Source organism: Anguilla anguilla, chromosome 3 (genome assembly GCF_013347855.1).
Source record: "Anguilla anguilla isolate fAngAng1 chromosome 3, fAngAng1.pri, whole genome shotgun sequence".
Lineage (NCBI taxonomy): Eukaryota > Metazoa > Chordata > Actinopteri > Anguilliformes > Anguillidae > Anguilla > Anguilla anguilla.
Window position 1 is genome coordinate 33,421,767 of NC_049203.1, and position 18,324 is coordinate 33,440,090.

The window sequence follows — 18,324 nt, forward strand, 5'->3', positions numbered from 1 at the left end:
TACCACTGGAAGTGTAAAGTGCACAATACATGAAAATAAATACATGACGATTTTACAATATTCTGTTGTTGCCGTAACCTACGCCTGAAACTGAAAATGAAACAGAATAAAGGAACAGCTACAGAACCATGGAGCTGGTACCACAAACCCAGTTACGAACTTCCTAACCGTATTTACACAATTTGATTCTTACCCCTTTAGAGAAGCGGAGCCTTAAATTAACGATAGGCCTACTCAATCAAAAATCAGAAATGTATGGATAAATTGAAGCTTGATGGGAAAATGTATGTAAAACCTATAAAGATACCAGGGCGTTTTGTGCTTGAAAGACGAGTCCATGCTACGGTAATTGATTGACGTGTCGCTATAGTACTTCTGTCTCCGCCGAATCTCTTATTGGCTGAGCTTTTTCCTTGCTAAGCTTTGAGCATTTAGATTGGTTATACGCTCGGCCCAGCTGTACTTCAAAGAACGCGCTCCCTTACAACTAGGTGGTTAGTAGCTCCAAGCCAAGAGTGTAATCAGTCGTGTAACTGCAGGAAAGCCGACAGTGTTTAGGTCAGATCGAACAAGCGCCGTTCTGTCGTTGCGACCAATTCAAAATATCACAGGCCCTGGATATGGCTACGTCTATACTTGGGGTAAGCATGTGAATTATTTTATACTCCTTCTGTGCGTGGAAATGTTAAACGATGTTGGATACTTCTGAGACTGAAACAACTGCCGAGTGATAGTTCACTTATTTGTAGGTATTCAGTTGTTTGTGGTAATCCGTGACTTAGGCACGTTGCTTCTCTTTATAATTATTTTTTGTTTTAGTAGCGTTTTAGTGTCAGCACTCTGAATTAAATTTGGCGTCTGAAAAAGTAGCCAATATAGGAAAATGTTTAAAGCGTACAGACATTATATATAGCGATTTTTATGGTATAAAAATGCATGTTTGATCATTTGCTGTTATGTTTGTTAGCATGTCTTTAAAATGAAACTTTTAATGCGTGTTGACTGATCGCTGCAATAAAAGTTTTATCAACTTTCTTTTGCCAGGAAGAACCACGATTTGGAACTACCCCCCTAGCTATGCTGGCTGCAACTTGTAACAAAATTGGTAACACCAGTCCCCTTACCACTCTCCCTGAATCCAGTGCTTTTGCCAAGGGTGGGTTTCACCCTTGGAAAAGATCATCTTCAAGTTGTAATTTGGGATCCACCCTCCCAGGATTCGCCGTGGCGACAAGCCGAGGATCGACCGGACTAACGTCAACAACCGGGACGGGCAACAGCGCGTTCTGTTTAGCTTCCACTTCCCCGACCTCCTCCGCATTTACGACAGAGTACAGCAGTTTATTTTCCAACTCGGCGAGCGTGTCATCGCAAGACTCGGGACAGTCAGCATTCATCTCAAAAGTTCACACTTCAGAAACCCTGTATCCGCGGGTAGGGATGGCACACCCATACGAGTCTTGGTACAAATCTGGCTTCCACTCAACCATCTCCGGGGAAGTTGCAAATGGGGCGTCCTCTTGGTGGGACGTCCACACTAACCCCAGTTCGTGGCTCGAAGTCCAAAATCCGGCCAGCAGTCTGCAGACCTCGTTGCACTCTGGAACTCCCCAAGCCATACATTCACAGCTGAGCGGTTACAATCCAGATTTCTCAACATTAACGCATTCCGCCTTTAGTTCTACCGGGATAAGTCCTACAGCGTCCCACCTTCTATCCACCAGTCAGCACCTGTTGACGCAAGAAGGTTTTAAAACCGTGATTCCCACGTACACAGACTCCCCCGCCGCGAACGCCATGATCTCAGGAGCCAGCACAGGCATAGGAAGCTCCTCCAGGTCATCCAGGAGATACTCCGGCAGGGCAACGTGCGACTGCCCAAACTGCCAAGAGGCAGAGAGACTTGGGCCTGCCGGAGCCAGTCTCCGAAGGAAGGGACTCCACAGCTGTCACATACCTGGTTGCGGCAAGGTGTACGGCAAAACTTCTCACCTTAAGGCCCACCTGAGATGGCACACTGGGGAGCGGCCGTTTGTCTGTAACTGGCTTTTTTGCGGCAAAAGGTTCACGAGGTCCGATGAACTGCAGAGACATCTTCGGACCCACACCGGAGAAAAAAGATTTGCTTGCCCAGTGTGTAACAAGCGCTTCATGCGGAGCGACCATTTGAGCAAGCACATAAAAACTCACACCGTCGGAGGAGGAGGGAAGAAGGGAAGCGACAGTGACACCGACACCAGTAACCTGGAGACCCCCAGGTCCGAGTCCCCGGAACTTATTTTAGAGGGGGTAAACTCCAGCAGAGTTACGGTCAAGGACCCGTCTCCACATAACGACTCGTAAATACCATGAGCCACGAAATGCGAATAACCTCGAAGATTACTTCAAAAATACGTAATCTAAAATGGCAAATTTTTATTAAAGAAACGGGTCTGGGATTTGTGACACACTGTAGGCTACGAAAGGTAATATTTACAAGAAGATTTCATATTTTAAACTCAAAACCTTTTATAATCAAATCAAATTCACAACACACGGTAATATGAAATATTTTTAAAATCCTTAATACGCATCATATGAGATACAAATTAATTATATTATATAAGAATGACTGGCCGTATTTCAGACAATTCAAGACAGACTATGTAAGAGCATAAACGAATGACTTTTGTATGGAATATTGCGCAAAAGGTGAGCAAACCCTATGAACTTGGTGGAACAATGTATATCGTTGACATTCATTGTGTACATATAACAGCCATAAGGAACGTGTTATAATTCTTGTAAATGTTGATTATGATCGTTTTGTCCGTGGTTTGGTTCCTGAAATTCAGGGAGTTTTCCTTTTACTTTAAATGCACTTTGTGGATATCAGTATGTATGTAAACTGCTATTTAAATACGAGTTAACCTTTTTTCGAGCCTCGTACGTTCTCAAGATATTATAAACATTTACTTGTACGAAAAAACACAAGTAGACCTAAATCTTTCATTTTCTTTTAATTAAAGGTATCTGCAACAAATAAAAAAACTTTCGTTATTTGATGCAGGAGATCTTATATATTTTCACAATCCCTTTATTTTTCACTTAATGCTGAACTAAATCATTTTGAACAAAATGTTTTCAAATGACGACTTGATCTATTTATATTTTAAGATTGGCAAATGTAAAATAAAGGATTCATAGGCTTCACCAAAATCAATCACACTCTGATTAAAACAATCACACGTCTGCTAAAGTTTTCTCGGTGGGATACATCAATGTTTAATATCCCACAACAGAGATTTCATGGCAAAATGAAAATCTTGTTAAATGTTATTAATTATGACTTGGAGCACACAGTAGCCCCCTGAGTCTTGTATTCCCGATTAGGGATTCGTGTCTTATCAAGTATCTAATTAATCTCCGAGACATCATTTATTCGGCCCAACATCCCTTCGGGAAACTCTGGAGGTTTTCATGACAAAGCTCTCTTGAATATCTATTTTAATTGTTCGAATTAACTGCTTAAATTTGCATGTCAAATGGAGAGCTGGCAACCCGAGAATAAATGTAAAGCAGTTTTAAGCTTTTTTAAAATATAAAAAAAAAAAAACCGCAACACTTCATTTGATGTTACGGGAAGGCAAATGTTTCTTTCATTTTAGAAAGGAAAAAAAAGATAGCCTATATGCAAATAGTGAATTTGAAATGCTTATGTCGCTGCACAGTCAAATGGCGCTTGCATGTTATTTGAATATCTGTAGCCCCGCATTGAAAAGGTTCAAGGATGCTCTCTGACTTCTTTGTGCTTATCCAGTGCAGCGTCCGACTCTAAAGAAAAACCCAGGGAATAATTAGAGTGCGAGACTAGGCCTGGGAACGCATTGGGGACAGGAATCTCATTTAGACAACCCTTTCAAAAACGGCAAGTTAAATTGACCAGAAGGCAATTATTCAGACGAAAATTATTTTCATTACCTTTAGAATCCTGACAGCTATTTATAGACGAGATAACGTTAAATATAAAATAAAGTAAGGTTGTCAACTGTTATTTCACACTTTAGGATTTAAATTATAACGTATTTACACGTGTACTTATTTTATTACTGTTCTTAAATATGACTTTCATCCAATGTCTTAAGATAGAAAAAACGAATCTGCTTCACCAAACCACACTGAATTTTTTTTAAATGAAGAAGTTTAAAAGTGAATCCTGAGTCTTTTTTTTTGCACTGTTTGAAAAATAACCTAGATAAATATTGACAGTGCTCTCTCTCTCTCTCTCTCTCCATATATATATATATGAAATGAAAATTTATATATATATACTTTTTGGTGAGGAAGATACTCCATAGAATTCGTGGAACACATTTAGCAATTATATGGTTCCATTAAGTTTTACAAACGGCACTGAAATCGACATGATCTAAGTGGGATTAAATCTGTAGGGGAAAGCCGTCGCCCGGAGAGGCAGACAGTAGTCGTTGTCAGTTACCGCCTTTGTTGAGTTTCCCTGGTATGCCCTCTTGCTGTGCATTGAGCAGAAGTCATCTTTGTTTTCACGCCACAATGAAAAAAAATATCAAAGAGGGGAGTCCTGGTCCAGCCTCGCGGGGCACAGGGTTATACTAACCAGCTCAATGATCAATGAGCTCGCGCCGCTGTTTTCTCTGTTCTGAAAATGCACAGAATGCCACAGTTCCGCATCCAAACCCGCCCCAAAATCTGTTGTTCCTGTAGCAGTTAAATCTTATTCATTCTCCCGGCCTCTGTTCGCTACAGTAATTGTATATTTATCCGCAATATTGTTGGAAATATTAATAATTACAAGAAATAATGGTGAACGAACATTGCTATATGTCAAAAAATCAACAGATAGCCTATAAATAAAACGCATATTTTAGAGATTTAAATGTGAATCTTAAAATAACTGAATAACTACCATAACATAAAATCAAGTTTGCTGACTGAAACAAATTGAAACAAATGTTATTTAGGCAATCGAAATGTCAATATGTTTTATTGACGCAGTTTGTACTGTTTCATGTCATAAGAAATTTGGCAGTTCATCCAATCGATCCCGCTATTTAAACGTTTTTATGTGAATGCAATTAAATAACTTAAACTGTCATCTTGGTATTCACCAAGAATAATATTTTTGTTTATACACAGGCACTTTCATTAGAACCTGTTATTCACGACAATGAAATCACGTTTCCGACGTATTAGCGCCACCCTCGGGTTTAGCTGAATTTGCAAAATAAGGTCAAGCATGATAGAATTTTACAATGTCGCATATTTCTAAACGTCCTTGTACTGAAACGATATGAAAATGATTTTATCATCTATCTCTGATGAATTACGATTTTAATGTTTTGTGTGGGTGATATGTCATTTTGGGAAAATAAATCCTTGTTTTGTGTTGTAAAGAAAAAACGAATTTCACTTCATCACGCACCCGTGAATCATGTGATGTGTTTGAAAATTGCCGTTCCCATTATGGACTTCTAGGTACAACTAACATCTGAATCAACGGGTTAAGCATTTTAGGAACGAGTATAAATGAAAATAGCTAGCTTTCTCAAAGATATAAGCAAATGGGAATGGAAGCTAACCTTTTAGCTCAAACCGGGTTACCTGAGTGTTGTAATTACAGTAATTATGTACATCAGAATTACATACTAATTACATTAACATCAGATCATTCTTAATCGAAATCTAATGAGCTAGAGAGGAAGAATTAATCAATGACAACATAAATACGGGCCTTAATAAATATTAATTTAACTTTCGAGCGCAGCTCACACAGGATTAAGCATTTTCGCGATTTTTTTCCCCATTTAATCATAAGGTTTAGCTCATGGTGCTATTTGCTTTGGTGACGCTGGAATGTATTTGCATGCTATCAATGGAAAATTCTTGAACAATTATTTCATTGTATTTATATTTGAATAGCTAACATAATGCAATTAATGTAAATAAATATTCTAACCTGTAGCCATTTTAATTTTAGTTTTTTTCCCCTAAATTTAAAAATTAGCTTTATTTAAGGAGGCCTTATCTTTTTGAGTGAAATAAGTGCATGGATGCAAGATTTTGACAATATCCCTTATAAGAATTTTACAACAGACGTAGCCTAAATAAATCAGGAAATGTATACATTAGACTAATTAATTACTGTAGGTTGCTGTATAGGAATTATCCTGCCGTATAGCTACGGATCCCAATACATGATTTGAACTTCTACGACGTTTCCTATATTTGGATGTGTATCTGGAGCAGGCCTGCTTGAGACATTTGTAAAACTACCAAATATTAGCGTGTATGGTTTATTGGAGGAAAGCAAACATTCCTTTCCAGATTGAATGCCGGTTCGTTACATAATTAAACCTCGAAAACGAGATTGCATGCGATCGAGTTTACACGTCTCTGTACAGAATAAAAAATGTAACTACTCACGAAAATAATTTTAATAGGACATTGGGCCACCATCGTTGTTGATGTAACTGGCTGCTCTTGCCCCTTGCAGGCTGAAATTTGCGGTCAACTCATCAGCGCCTGCTTTCTATTTTGTCTAGCACTTCGCTTTGGTGCACTTCCGCACACTGCTGATGGTGTTGTCCCTCCTTGAACATTCCATGCCGACATTACCGTTTCTCGAAAAACATCAGTTTAACTGTCTTGGTCACCGAAGCTCCCGCCAAAAACACATCAAGAATCATCCTTCGTACAGAGTCAGAGATCACCTCTTGCAGTCATGCACGCTAGTTATAATTATAGGCATCCAGGCCTGTCCGGCATTTAGGCTACATGACCCTGTATGCTGAGATTGATAGCCTATTTGTTTAATGAACAGATGAAACACCTGTGGTAACCTCCATTGCACACATTTGTTGCGCCACTTTTACCCAGGTGTTTACATTTTTTTGTGAAGGCCTACACCTAATCTAAAGCACAAATAGCACAATCTGACGCTATCTCTGCGTTTTAAATGTATATATCCCCGTAGGGCCAGCAAGACGCGGGAGATATTGTGGACTTTAAGGACCTAACACTTTGGTAATAAAACACATAGGACAAATGCGTTAAAGCGGATCTTCGTTTATACACATCCACTTACAAATTAATGAGTTTATTCATAACTGGAACCCAATAATATTAATTTTCTAAATGATCTTCATTCAATAGTTCTTAATTATGACATCTTTAATTATTGAAATTACAAAATAAGAATCAAGAAGTGTTTTTAGGCTACTAATGTTAGCATTAATAATAAGAAAAGCAATCGTGTTATTAAAATTAGGCTTTGACAATTATAGGTCCAAAGCGTGATTAGTTATTCGAAAATGCGTCATGATAGCCAAATTTAAGGAATCAACAATATGCGAGATCCAAAAAAAAAAACCACTACATATCTACATATTATTGTTACCAGTTGCTTTATCAGATTAAGCACGTAAAAAATCTCAGAAATATCGGCCTAGTTCATAAACATGGAAATTATATCGATTTATTGAACAGATATTGATGGCTACCTTTTAAATGATGTTAGACACCCAGGGACAAGAACGCTACGTTTATGCAGTACATAATAGTTGGGTGAAAACGCGCAAATGTAGAGCCAGTTTATGACATATCGAGGAACTATATCTTGAATTGCAATGAAACACTTGCAATGAAAGTTTCTTGATTTACAATGAAAAAATAATAATACGCGCATGCTGTGCGATTCACGCGCCAGACGTTCTCCATATACGGATATAGCTTCCTTAAAATAAAAAATATTTAAAAGTATATTGAATCTACGGAAATTTCTTAAATTATGCCAAAACACGGCTAATACTGTCAACCACATTTTCGATGTTTAATCAGTTTTCACTTAACAATGAAGTCTTGTACAAGTTAAAATAAATTGATCCAATTTTCACAAACTGATCATAATATACAGACATTGCCATTCTTGCCCGTATTACATGTCTCAGGACTGCAAAAATACAAACGTTTTTCCATTACGCAAAAACGACTCTATTTGAGATAAAAGGATTTCATACATTGCTCGAATTTGTATGCAATTAAGATGCCTATCTGGAAGATTTGATCGAGCTGCGGACAGCTCGATCAACAGAGCCAAATCGGACAGAAGAGGTCACCGGGCACAAAAAATGGTTCCCTAATTGTCAAGTCGCATTAAAAATATTTTTACTAAACTAATAGAGAACCCCAACACGTTTGTGTGAATGCCAGAACGTATCCGTGATGCTCATACGGTGCGACACCGTTGGTAACGACTGTAAATGTACAGATGCCCTCTGCTGGTCAAAATACAACATTTGCTTTCTGAATCGGATCTAAACCCAGTTTTACACGGTGTTGTGTCATGGGTTCATTTTAGTCTCTCAGCAATTTAATAAAACAAATACAAATTAAAACTTGATTGAATATGTGAACATACTGGATATTTACTAGAAAATCAAATAAACATGCCATAATGTTTTAAAATTAAAATCTCCCAGGTCTTGAAAAGTTTGGAGGATTTCAAGTTCAAAAGTGTTCAAAAGCCCCCAGGCAACATTTCTATTTTTATTTTTTTAATTCACAGTTCAGGGTCCCATCCTTATTCATCACCAACCATCTTTTTACGGTCCAGAGTGCGTTTCCACAAACTGCCACTTTTCCCTCCGAACCCTTGCCCTCCTATCTGTGGGCTCTGTCTGATTTTATGCCTTTTTCTCCATCCTGCTCCTCTCTCTTCTCCCCCTCTGTCTATCAATGCTCCTACTTCTATCCCTTCTCCTTTCCCCCTTCTCTCCATCTCTACTTCGGCTCTTCGCTCTTCTCCTCTCTCTATCTCTGCTCCTACTTTTCTCTTTCCTACCCCTCTCCCTACTCCAACTTCTACTCTTCCTTTTCTCTCCCTTCCCTCGCTCTCTGCTCTGACTCCCCTCTCTTCTCCTGCTTGGTCTATCCCTGCTCTTCTCTCTTCTCCCCCTCTCTCTGTCCCCACTCCTACTCCTCTCTTTTCCTCTTGGCTCTCTCTCTCCATCCATACCCGTCCCTTTCCTTCTTCCCTCCCCACTCCCGTGGTCCACTCCGGCTCTGCGGTGCCTGTTTTTTTCTAGGCCGGAGTCCTCCCTGCTCCACCTGCCTTGGTGCTCAGTCCTCTGGTCTGGGCTCTGGCTCCTGCCTCTGGGGTTGGGTCTGCTCTTCTCCCCGCAGTCTCTGCTCCGTGAGCGGGCGTGGCGGGACGGCGCCTCCCCCGCGTGGGTCTGGCTGCCCGCTCTGCTGTCGCTGGAGGGTTCCCTCCTCCTCGGAGTCTTCTTGGCTTTGTGCTTGCGGCAGGAGGCAGAGCTATGCCCGCTGCTGCTGCTGCTGTCAGAAGAATCGCTGTCTGAGCTGCTGCTCTCTCGATTCTTCTTGTGCTTGCCTTTGCCCTTCTTCTTCTTCTGCTTTTTCTTCTTCTTGTTTTTCTTCTCCAAGCGATCCAGTTTCCTTTAAATGCAATGTGCACAGAAACATAAATGGCTATCAAACAATCTGACAGCCGAGGTTTAAGAAGAACTTTCCTTTGCATCTCAGTCACATTCATGCAATGCAGAGGTCTGGGAACCACAAAATATCACACTGCCCATGAGCCTCAACATGGTTTACATTCTATCTAGCATTCATACCTCAGAAGTTTCTGCTTTTGTTTTGTGGTCAGAGACTTCAGGAACTCAACTTCGGGGTCTTCTTCTTCTTCACTTACGACATACTCCTACAGAAACAAAGAACAAACCATCATGTGTCTATAAATAATGAAGACATAATAATGCAGAGGAGGAGACTGGTTCAAACCTACACAACATTATCTGCTGAGCATACACATCCTTCACAAAAAAGCAAGCAAATGAACACAAATTAAAAAGAAAGTAAAAACACCACAGGACAACATCTCCTGGTTCCCTTCAGGGAAATTATGGGAAAAAATGTACATGAGCATTCCCATTGTTTTTATAAGCTCCTATTTTCATTAAATTTGCCCAACTCAATTTAAATTTCACTGGAGGAACCTGCTTTGTGTGTTCTGGTAATTGGGCTATTTTACTGCAATCAAGTTTAAATTCAGGATCCGGCAGGGATATTGTTGGTGCTTTAGCCCTTACCCCACAGTGGGGTTTGGGGCGGGCCAATGATTACCTGGGACGGATCGCAGACCGTGGCGTTTCTCCCCAACACGCTCTGCTTCAGCGCAAACCCACTGTTTCGCATCTCAGCCATTAGCTCGGAGGGGTGCATCGACGGACCTGTTAGAGCAAAACACAGCCTGAGTCTGGCGACGCCAGGCCCTCCGCGGGCTCTGCGGCGAGCTTTGTTAACGGAAAAGGGGAGCAAATCAGCTCACTGGTCTTCCGGCTGAGGAAATCATAAGATATTATTCTCCCAGAGCGGCGGCCGGGGGACGGAGAAAGGCGGTAATTGCGTCCCTCTCCCGGCACAGGAGGGGCTCCGCCGCCGCGCGCGCCGGACGCTACCCGAGCACACAAATCACCACGACGCCAGCCCACTTCCTGATTGCCAGTCAGACGGCTCTGCTCTCGCGGCGAAGCACCACAACAAAACACCGACCTGGACGGGGGTCGGGCGCATCTCAGCCAACGCGCACAGGAGTCAGCTTTTCAAACATGTCATTCACATCTCAAACAATAGCGTTTTGCAATTTTGCAGTTAAAAGATCACTTAAGGTAAATCATTGCCTTGTGCTGTAATTTTCAGGTTTTCCCCTCGTACAGCCGTGGAGAATTCAACACATAGGCTGTGATGCAAATAGTCTCTGAACACTCTTGCAGTTTCCACTACCCTCATCTCATATTATACACATTTTAAAAGCAAAAAAATGTACTCTGTACCTGAAGAAATCAGCATAATGCAGCATTGATTATCACGACCACAGACCATTTTAGCGAAGTCTTTTTTGTCTTCGTGGTAATAGAAAAATAGAACATTATTAAAATTGTTTTTGAGCTGATCACCGAAATTCACTATGTTCAAAGCCTTGGCTATTTTTTAAATGGACCAAAAAGATGACATAACTGGAGATATTCATCTTTAGGGAATGGGATTAGACAAGCATTGCCATACAGACACGCGTAGCAGGCCATGTTTGCAGTAAATAAGCATAAACATAAGATATTTATCATGGGTCGTCAGTATGGGCAAAAGCCTACACTTACAATACCACTGCATGCATTCAATGCCATGCAAAGGAAAATTGATGAGCTCAATTTTCCTTTGCATGGCAATGAAAAAAATTGAAGCAGCCGTTTATATTTGTATTTCTAAATAAAATGTTCCATTCAACATATTTTCCTTTTTCACTGGAACAATTTCATCTCAACTCACTGGAGGAGAAGATGGAGTGACCAATTACACTGAAATGGGCGCCTGAAAGGGTGATCTTCAGACCAGGTGTGACCTACCTGCACCATCAGTGGCCACGGAGCTGGCGTTGATCCCAGACAGGCCGAAAAGCGGGCACTCCCTGTCCGTGTTCACGTGGCCCCACTTATGGCACTTGATGCACCTGACATTGCGCACCTGGAGGACAGGGCCAAACAGGTCATCACTTCTGCTCCAGAGCAACATGGGGAACAGCACTGAAAATATGGCATCGGTAGGAACAGAGACATTCCATAGGGAACAGCACTGAAAATATGGCATCGGTAGGACAGAGACATTCCACAGGGAACAGCACTGAAAATATGGCATCAATAGGAACAGAGATATTTCATAGGGAACAGCACTGAAAATACGGCATCGGTAGGAACAGAGACATTCCACAGGGAACAGCACTGAAAATATGGCATCAATAGGAACAGAGATATTCCACAGGGAACAGCACTGAAAATATGGCATCAATAGGAACAGAGATATTCCACAGGGAACAGCACTGAAAATAAAGCATCGGGAGGAACAGAGATATTCCACAGGACATAAGAGGGGAGGCCAACATGATAAAGGTACAATTAACTGTTGAATATGCTTTTTATACCTGAATTCCAAAAGGCTGATCTCTGATGTTCATGTCATCCTTTGCATACCTAAATTAAAGAAAAACAAATTAATATTACTAGGAAAAAAGAAGGCTCCTCTAAATTTATCATTGAAAATATGAACTATGAAAATGCATTATCACATATATACTTGCACTATGACTTACTTCTCTCGTGGCGCTACTTTTTGCCACTCAAACTTGTACTCTGATTCCCCCTCCTAAAAATAAAATCAGAGGATGAAGAATTCTCATTAAAAACAGTGCCTGTTACACCAAATCACATAAACAGCAGTGAGGCCTGGCTGTCGATGAGTATTACTTTCTAAACATTGTGGCTACATTACTTTACAATCAATTAGCAGACACTTATCCAGAGCGACTCACTGGTGTCGGCACACACAACCATTCACGAAAATGAGGATTTATACAAAAATTGTGTTATATTGCAGTATTCCTACATAAAAACCTCACAGAAACCTATCCAATGCATAATGCCATTTGCAAAATTGAAGGCAAACAAAGTTTAAGCGAGGCTGCTCTTTGTCAGTATGCGTCAAATGAATACGCACATTACTATGTCCCATATGTATATCTGCAAACATCTGTCCATTAAAATCCATGCTCAATCAGTTACATTACCTCCTTTGTCTCCTCTTCACAGGAAAGCATTTGTGTGTGTGTGTGTGTGTGTGAGAGAGAGAGAGAGAGAGAGAGAGAGAGAGAGAGAGAGAGAGAGAAATGTTAGCCAAATAAATAGAGGATTTTGTTGCATTACTGGCACAAATAAAAAGACATCTGATGGTTGAGGTTTCTACCTTTCGATGCTCCTGGTGGTGCCTCGTACATAAAGTTGAGGCCATTCTTCACACGATTATCACCCATCAACAATCTAAAAAGATAATTTAAAAATATTTTTACACTAAAAATATCAGCCACAGGAGAGCTTATTAAAAATGTCATTCTTGTGAACAACACGAAAGATAAACAACGATACTTTGCAGAACAAAATTAGCCAAGATAAATCCAGACATGCAGTTCTGGTTCCTCTCCAGACCCAAGGAACACTGCCTCAAAATGAGCATCTTCTACAGCAGATGTGCTTAAAAAAATGCAATATATTTTCCTCATTATTCAGGATGTCATACTGTACTGTAATGGAAATGGAATATACTGAAAATATATAAAAATTAAATATATTACCATAATATTGCATTACTTAAATACATAATACACAAATAAATACATTATTGCTTATTTCAGATATTTTAATACATTCCACTGTTGTGAAGTATATAGATAAATTCAAAAGTATTGGGACACAGTGACAGAATTTTTGTTGTTTTAGTGCTGTACACCAGCACATTGGATTTGAAATAAAACAATGAATAAGAGGTTAAACCGCAGACCTTAATTGCAGGGTATTTACAGCCATATCAGGTGATCAGTGTAGGAATGACAAGCCTTTTCATACACATTACCCCCATTTAAGGGGATCAAAAGTAATCGGGCAAAATAACAATCTTGAGTCATCGTATTTAGTATGCGAGTCATTCCACGGGAAATGGGCTAGGTTTCCGGGCCTGTTCCTTAGAATCCCTTCATTTTTAATACACATATTCCTTACCTATTTGTACAGACTAGAAGCTAGAGGTCCAGATACCAAATAGTTAGTGAGAAATAAATGATCAGTGGTCATCCAAAATGGCCACCTTTTACTGAGGCATCAAGTCATCTATGCAAAACAATGGTTATAAATACTAGTGACACATCTTCAGCAGAAGAACATTCTCTCTCATTCTTTCATCATTTCATGGAGATACGCTAATTTGTGGAAATGGATATCACCCTTACATAGCTCCTTCATATTCAAATGATGAATTAAGTTGTATACTCTTATAATTAGGGCCAGCGGTTTGTCTCCCCTTGTTCTCTCGCATGGGGCTTCAGTCCTCTGCCAGCTAGAGGGCGTAATAGCCTCTTTGTCAAGCCCATTCCCAAAGTTTCACAAATAAGCAATTTTTTTTTGTTTTGTTTGCAAGACACACGCACTCTTGTAAGAGTGATAATAACAGCCCTCTCTCGGTTCTACACAGCTGTATTACATGTAGCCCAGAAAAGAGCATGCAACAGTCTATTTAAATATATTCTTTTGGTTTTCTTGAGCAGAAGCATGTGACTTTGGTCGCAATCATGTCATCATTTATTTTAAAAATCTGCTTCCATCACTCTTTATCACATCTTCTCTTTATCGATAAGCCATCTTTTCCACCTCAGCAAAGTGTAAAAACTTTTAGGGATATTTCAGCGTTTTTTCGAATTTCAGGTGTTTCATCTCCGGAACAAGCCGTGGAGAAAAATTCAAAAATTCAATGCACAAATTCAATATGCACATAAAACAGTAGGATGGAAACTATTTATCCTATTTGCACCACCTCAATAATCTATAAAAAAGTTGATAAAGTAACTGGCCCTCATTAAGCACAGTGGATGATTGACAGTGATGTTTACAAGCAACATGTGTTAAATTCAGTTTGATTACTTGTATACACACGCTGCAGTATTTTTAAGTGTTGTACAGGGGCATGATAGGTTTTGTTGGAAGCAGTGGGAAATGCCCACATTAAAAATGAGAGCAGTTATAGAACATTTAACTTGCACAAAAGGGTTTTTTTTTTAATTAATTAATTCCACTAATTAACCAATCCTGGTCTTCAGTCAAGACTAAGCAGAATCAGGTGTCTTAGTGCTGGGCTAAACCAAAAACATGCACCCACACCAGTCCTTGATGGATTAGATTAAACACCCCTGCTTTATATGGTTGCTTTTTTCATTTTACTGCAGTCCTGGTCATGGAGAGCCACAGTCTCTACTGGTTTTTGTTTTTTTCCATAAGATCAGCAACCGATTCAAACCCATAAAACCAAATGACCTGAATTAATCGTGTAATCAACTGCTTCATCAGATCAATTGCTGTGCTACTCAAGAGCTGAGCTACAATGAAAGCCAGTAGACCTTGCGGCTCTCCAAGACCAGGAGTGAAGACCATTGGCTCAAAGACATGCGTTTGTTAGCATTTAAACTTCCATCCATGTTCACTTTTCTCCTGACTCCTTCCATATTAGATCAACTAATTGTTTTTCTAAATGTCTCAATTGCACGATTAGTCACTTGATTGTGCCTTTGGAGCACCTATGGGGACTCCTAGAGGAGACAACTGGCAGACCAAGTTAAAATGTCTACTTGGCTGTAATACAGTCTTTAGCCACCAGAGTTCACGGTTCTGGCTCAAATGTTTTAATGTACTTTAACCTAATTCTAACCTGGACATTCTGTTCTTGATGCTTACCAATGGTTTGCATCTTGTGGTGAACCCTCTGAGGTCATGCTGGTGCTGACTTCTTATTATAGTTTTTTGACACATCTATGCTTACATCCTGGAGAGTGTTATTGATTTGTTTCATAGTTGAAAAAGGGCTTTTCTTCACAATTTAACGTATTTGTGGATCATCCACTACAGTGGTCTTCTAGAGTCTGCCAGGTTGTTTGCTATTGTTTAGCTTACCAGTGAATTATTACTTCTCAACAATACATCAAACTGTTTTATTTTATCCGTTTGATTTATCTGAATTTTCAGCCTCATGATGGCCTGCTTCACTGAGGCTGACTCTTATTTGATCCTCAAGTGAAGAGACAACAGCAACAGACACCAAATGCACATTCCACACCTAGAATCAACTCTAGACCTAGACTTCCAGCTGTGTTTCCAGGTAAGCTGTGTATGTTTAACTCATCTGCACCAAATTTCACCAGCAGCATACCAACAGTTCATATACTGCAAAACACCTGACATCAGCCCATCACACTACAATAGGGAGGTCTACAGAAATCAAAGGTGAATGCCCCTCAGAGTACCACACACACAATCACAGCAAATTATTTACCAGTGTCAATCAAGTTTCCAGGAAATTAAGATCATAAATACATTCCAGACATTGCCAAGACTGAGTCAATGGCAAGGGGTATGGGTTTCCAACTTGTTTCTGTGCAGATCATACCTGTTGTTATAAGTGTCCTGTTCTTTCAGATATGCTTGCATCAGATCCTCTTGCTTCTTCTTCTCGAACGTCAACTTCTGCTCCGCAATCCATACCTATATGGCAAACCACAGGTCCCCAAACACAGCTTAAACAAGACCATTTGAAATAATTGACGTATACAACGAATTATATTAATATGTTCCAGATTTACTTAGGAACTTGGATTTATAGTTATTATAAATAGTTCAATAAGCTATTAACAAAACAGTTTATTATCCTGTGATCTTACCAAAAAACATGTGTTGTCATAGTGCACCACACATACGGTAACGTTAATGGATACACACATATTGTATGCATTTGTCTAGCTAAGTCCTTTAATTTCATACTGGATAAAATTAAATAAGTGAATGAATAATAATGTAACGTTGATAATGCAAGTCACAGCCAAGTTACAATCGACAAACGTTGTTTTCTGTATACTGTCCTGCTAGCGACTTGATGCTAACTTAGCCCCCTTTACCTGGCTGTCCAACAAAAATAACAATCCGGTGAATACTCGAAAGTTTAGCTAAAACGGGTTATCAGGTTATTTGAAGAAATACGTCTCTGTAATATTCACGTCTGCATTATCGACGTAAACCAATATAAGCTATTTATAATGTCGATATTTAACTAATAGTTGTCTAAATTAGGCAAGTCGCATAATTAGCTAGCTAACGTTAGTGTTAGTAAAAAGTCGCTTATTTGCAGCCAACTAGCAAGCTAGCTAACAAATCTGTCATTCACACACTTACCTTCTTTATATTGGATTTTGAAGCAGGATGAAAATCCTTCTTACACATGAAATTTGCAAACGACTTCCCCATGGCTGCACAGCAATACAGCCAATACTACACAGAGAATTCACCGTACTTAGATAATGGTGACTGTTTGCAAAATTGTGTATTAGGAGAGGATAACTTCCGCAACATTCTTGTCCGGTTTAATTTTGTAGTTCCGGTTGACTTTAAAGTTTAAAAAGCTTCCGGTGTGATTGCAAAAAACGGTGAATCTGCTAAATTGGTGTCAAATGTGTTTCTGCTTAGATGTCATTTGGACGTATTGAGCCCTTATTGGATACAAGGCTGTCAAATGATTGTGTACGTTAATGCATTATTTTGCGCAAGCTACTTACAACCAAGCGACCAAAACCAGACTTCGTTTTTGAAGCTCATTTCCTGGTCTTGTTGTTCCTGGTTGCTCACTAGCGCCACTACGGTTGGCTCCAGTATAGGTGTTTTCATATCCGGTTTCCATGTAAGTCTACGGTACAAATGCGGTCAAAATACAAAGTCATACAGTCATACATTTTTCTCATGAGAACAAATAGAGTCACAATATGTGTGTTTTATTCGTCTTATGGCTGTTTTCGATTTCATGATTTGTGTGTCATTTGGGCACTGTTATAATATTTGTTGTGGACCAATGAGGTACAGTTTGCGTCACTTCCTGATTACTGCTGAGGACTAAGCTACAGTAGGGGCTACGGTCTATGGTCACTGGGGTGGGCGGTGGCGCCTCTTGGCCTTGACATTGCGGCTCCGGCCACGGTCCACCTGTGCGGAGTCAGAAAATGCAGGCATCCCATTTCGTGGTGATTTCATTATGGCGTGTGCTATTTACAGCTGCACTAGACGACCATAAAATAATCCTCCTCTTAAGTTTTTCGGTAGCCGAGTCATTTTTACTATTTCCTGTAGCCTACTTAACCAAATAATTAGTTGGCAGAAAGCGTAATCAGCTAACACTTATTTGCTATATTTGGTAGTCCAATAGCCTGTGCTATTAACAGCTCACAGTTTCGGCTACCAAGCCATTTGACTAGCAACCCTACCCGGCACATATTCAAGTTGTCAAACGTGTTTGACGGCTTGTCAGTCGTGTAGCCTACATTCCGTAAATGTCTACCTGGGCCATGCTTCACGGATTTGACAAAGCTACTATAATCCCGATTTTGGGATAAACACTGCAAAATTTTCAGTTTCACGAAGCCAATTAAGAGTCTTAAGGTTTATTTGCTGGATAACAACACACGACGAAGTCACACACAGAGAATTTAACGAAATTAACCATCATTGTAAGACTGGCATTTAGAAATTAGCATGTTTTTAGCATTTAAGAGACCGACAAGAGCATTTAAGCCAGTGGTTCTCAGAATCGATCCTGGGGGCTCCTTGCGTATTGGCTTTTCTCCATTGGTTTTGATGATCTACAAGAAAATAATAATTAGAA

The 18,324-nt window shown here is 39.9% G+C and overlaps 2 protein-coding genes and 1 long non-coding RNA gene across 7 annotated transcripts in view; 1 reads left to right on the forward strand and 2 right to left on the reverse strand.

The window, feature by feature from the left end:
* Nucleotides 1-487, reverse strand: part of LOC118224165 — a 69,569-nt gene extending 69,082 nt beyond the window's left edge. For 2 of the 5 annotated variants that reach the window (XR_004764586.1, XR_004764583.1), the window contains exon 1: nt 194-413. This is a non-coding gene — a long non-coding RNA (uncharacterized LOC118224165). Of the gene's footprint in view, nt 1-193 lie in introns of all 5 variants that reach the window. The other 3 variants (XR_004764584.1, XR_004764585.1, XR_004764587.1) reach the window with 3 other exon arrangements.
* sp9 (sp9 transcription factor) lies at nt 480-8,128 on the forward strand. The gene is made up of 2 exons (XM_035411410.1): nt 480-641; nt 1,045-8,128. The coding sequence occupies exons 1-2, from the start codon at nt 621-623 to the stop codon at nt 2,341-2,343; spliced, it is 1,320 nt and encodes a 439-aa protein (XP_035267301.1). The 5' UTR covers nt 480-620; the 3' UTR covers nt 2,344-8,128.
* cir1 (corepressor interacting with RBPJ, CIR1) lies at nt 7,823-17,047 on the reverse strand. Its single transcript, XM_035411404.1, has 10 exons — nt 16,848-17,047; nt 16,069-16,163; nt 12,829-12,902; nt 12,653-12,666; nt 12,179-12,231; nt 12,011-12,059; nt 11,439-11,556; nt 10,159-10,265; nt 9,651-9,736; nt 7,823-9,471 (listed from the first exon to the last, which is right to left on the reverse strand). Exons 1-10 carry the CDS (start codon nt 16,917-16,919, stop codon nt 8,700-8,702), a joined length of 1,440 nt encoding a protein of 479 aa, XP_035267295.1. The 5' UTR covers nt 16,920-17,047; the 3' UTR covers nt 7,823-8,699.
* Between the last annotated feature and the right edge of the window lie 1,277 nt (nt 17,048-18,324).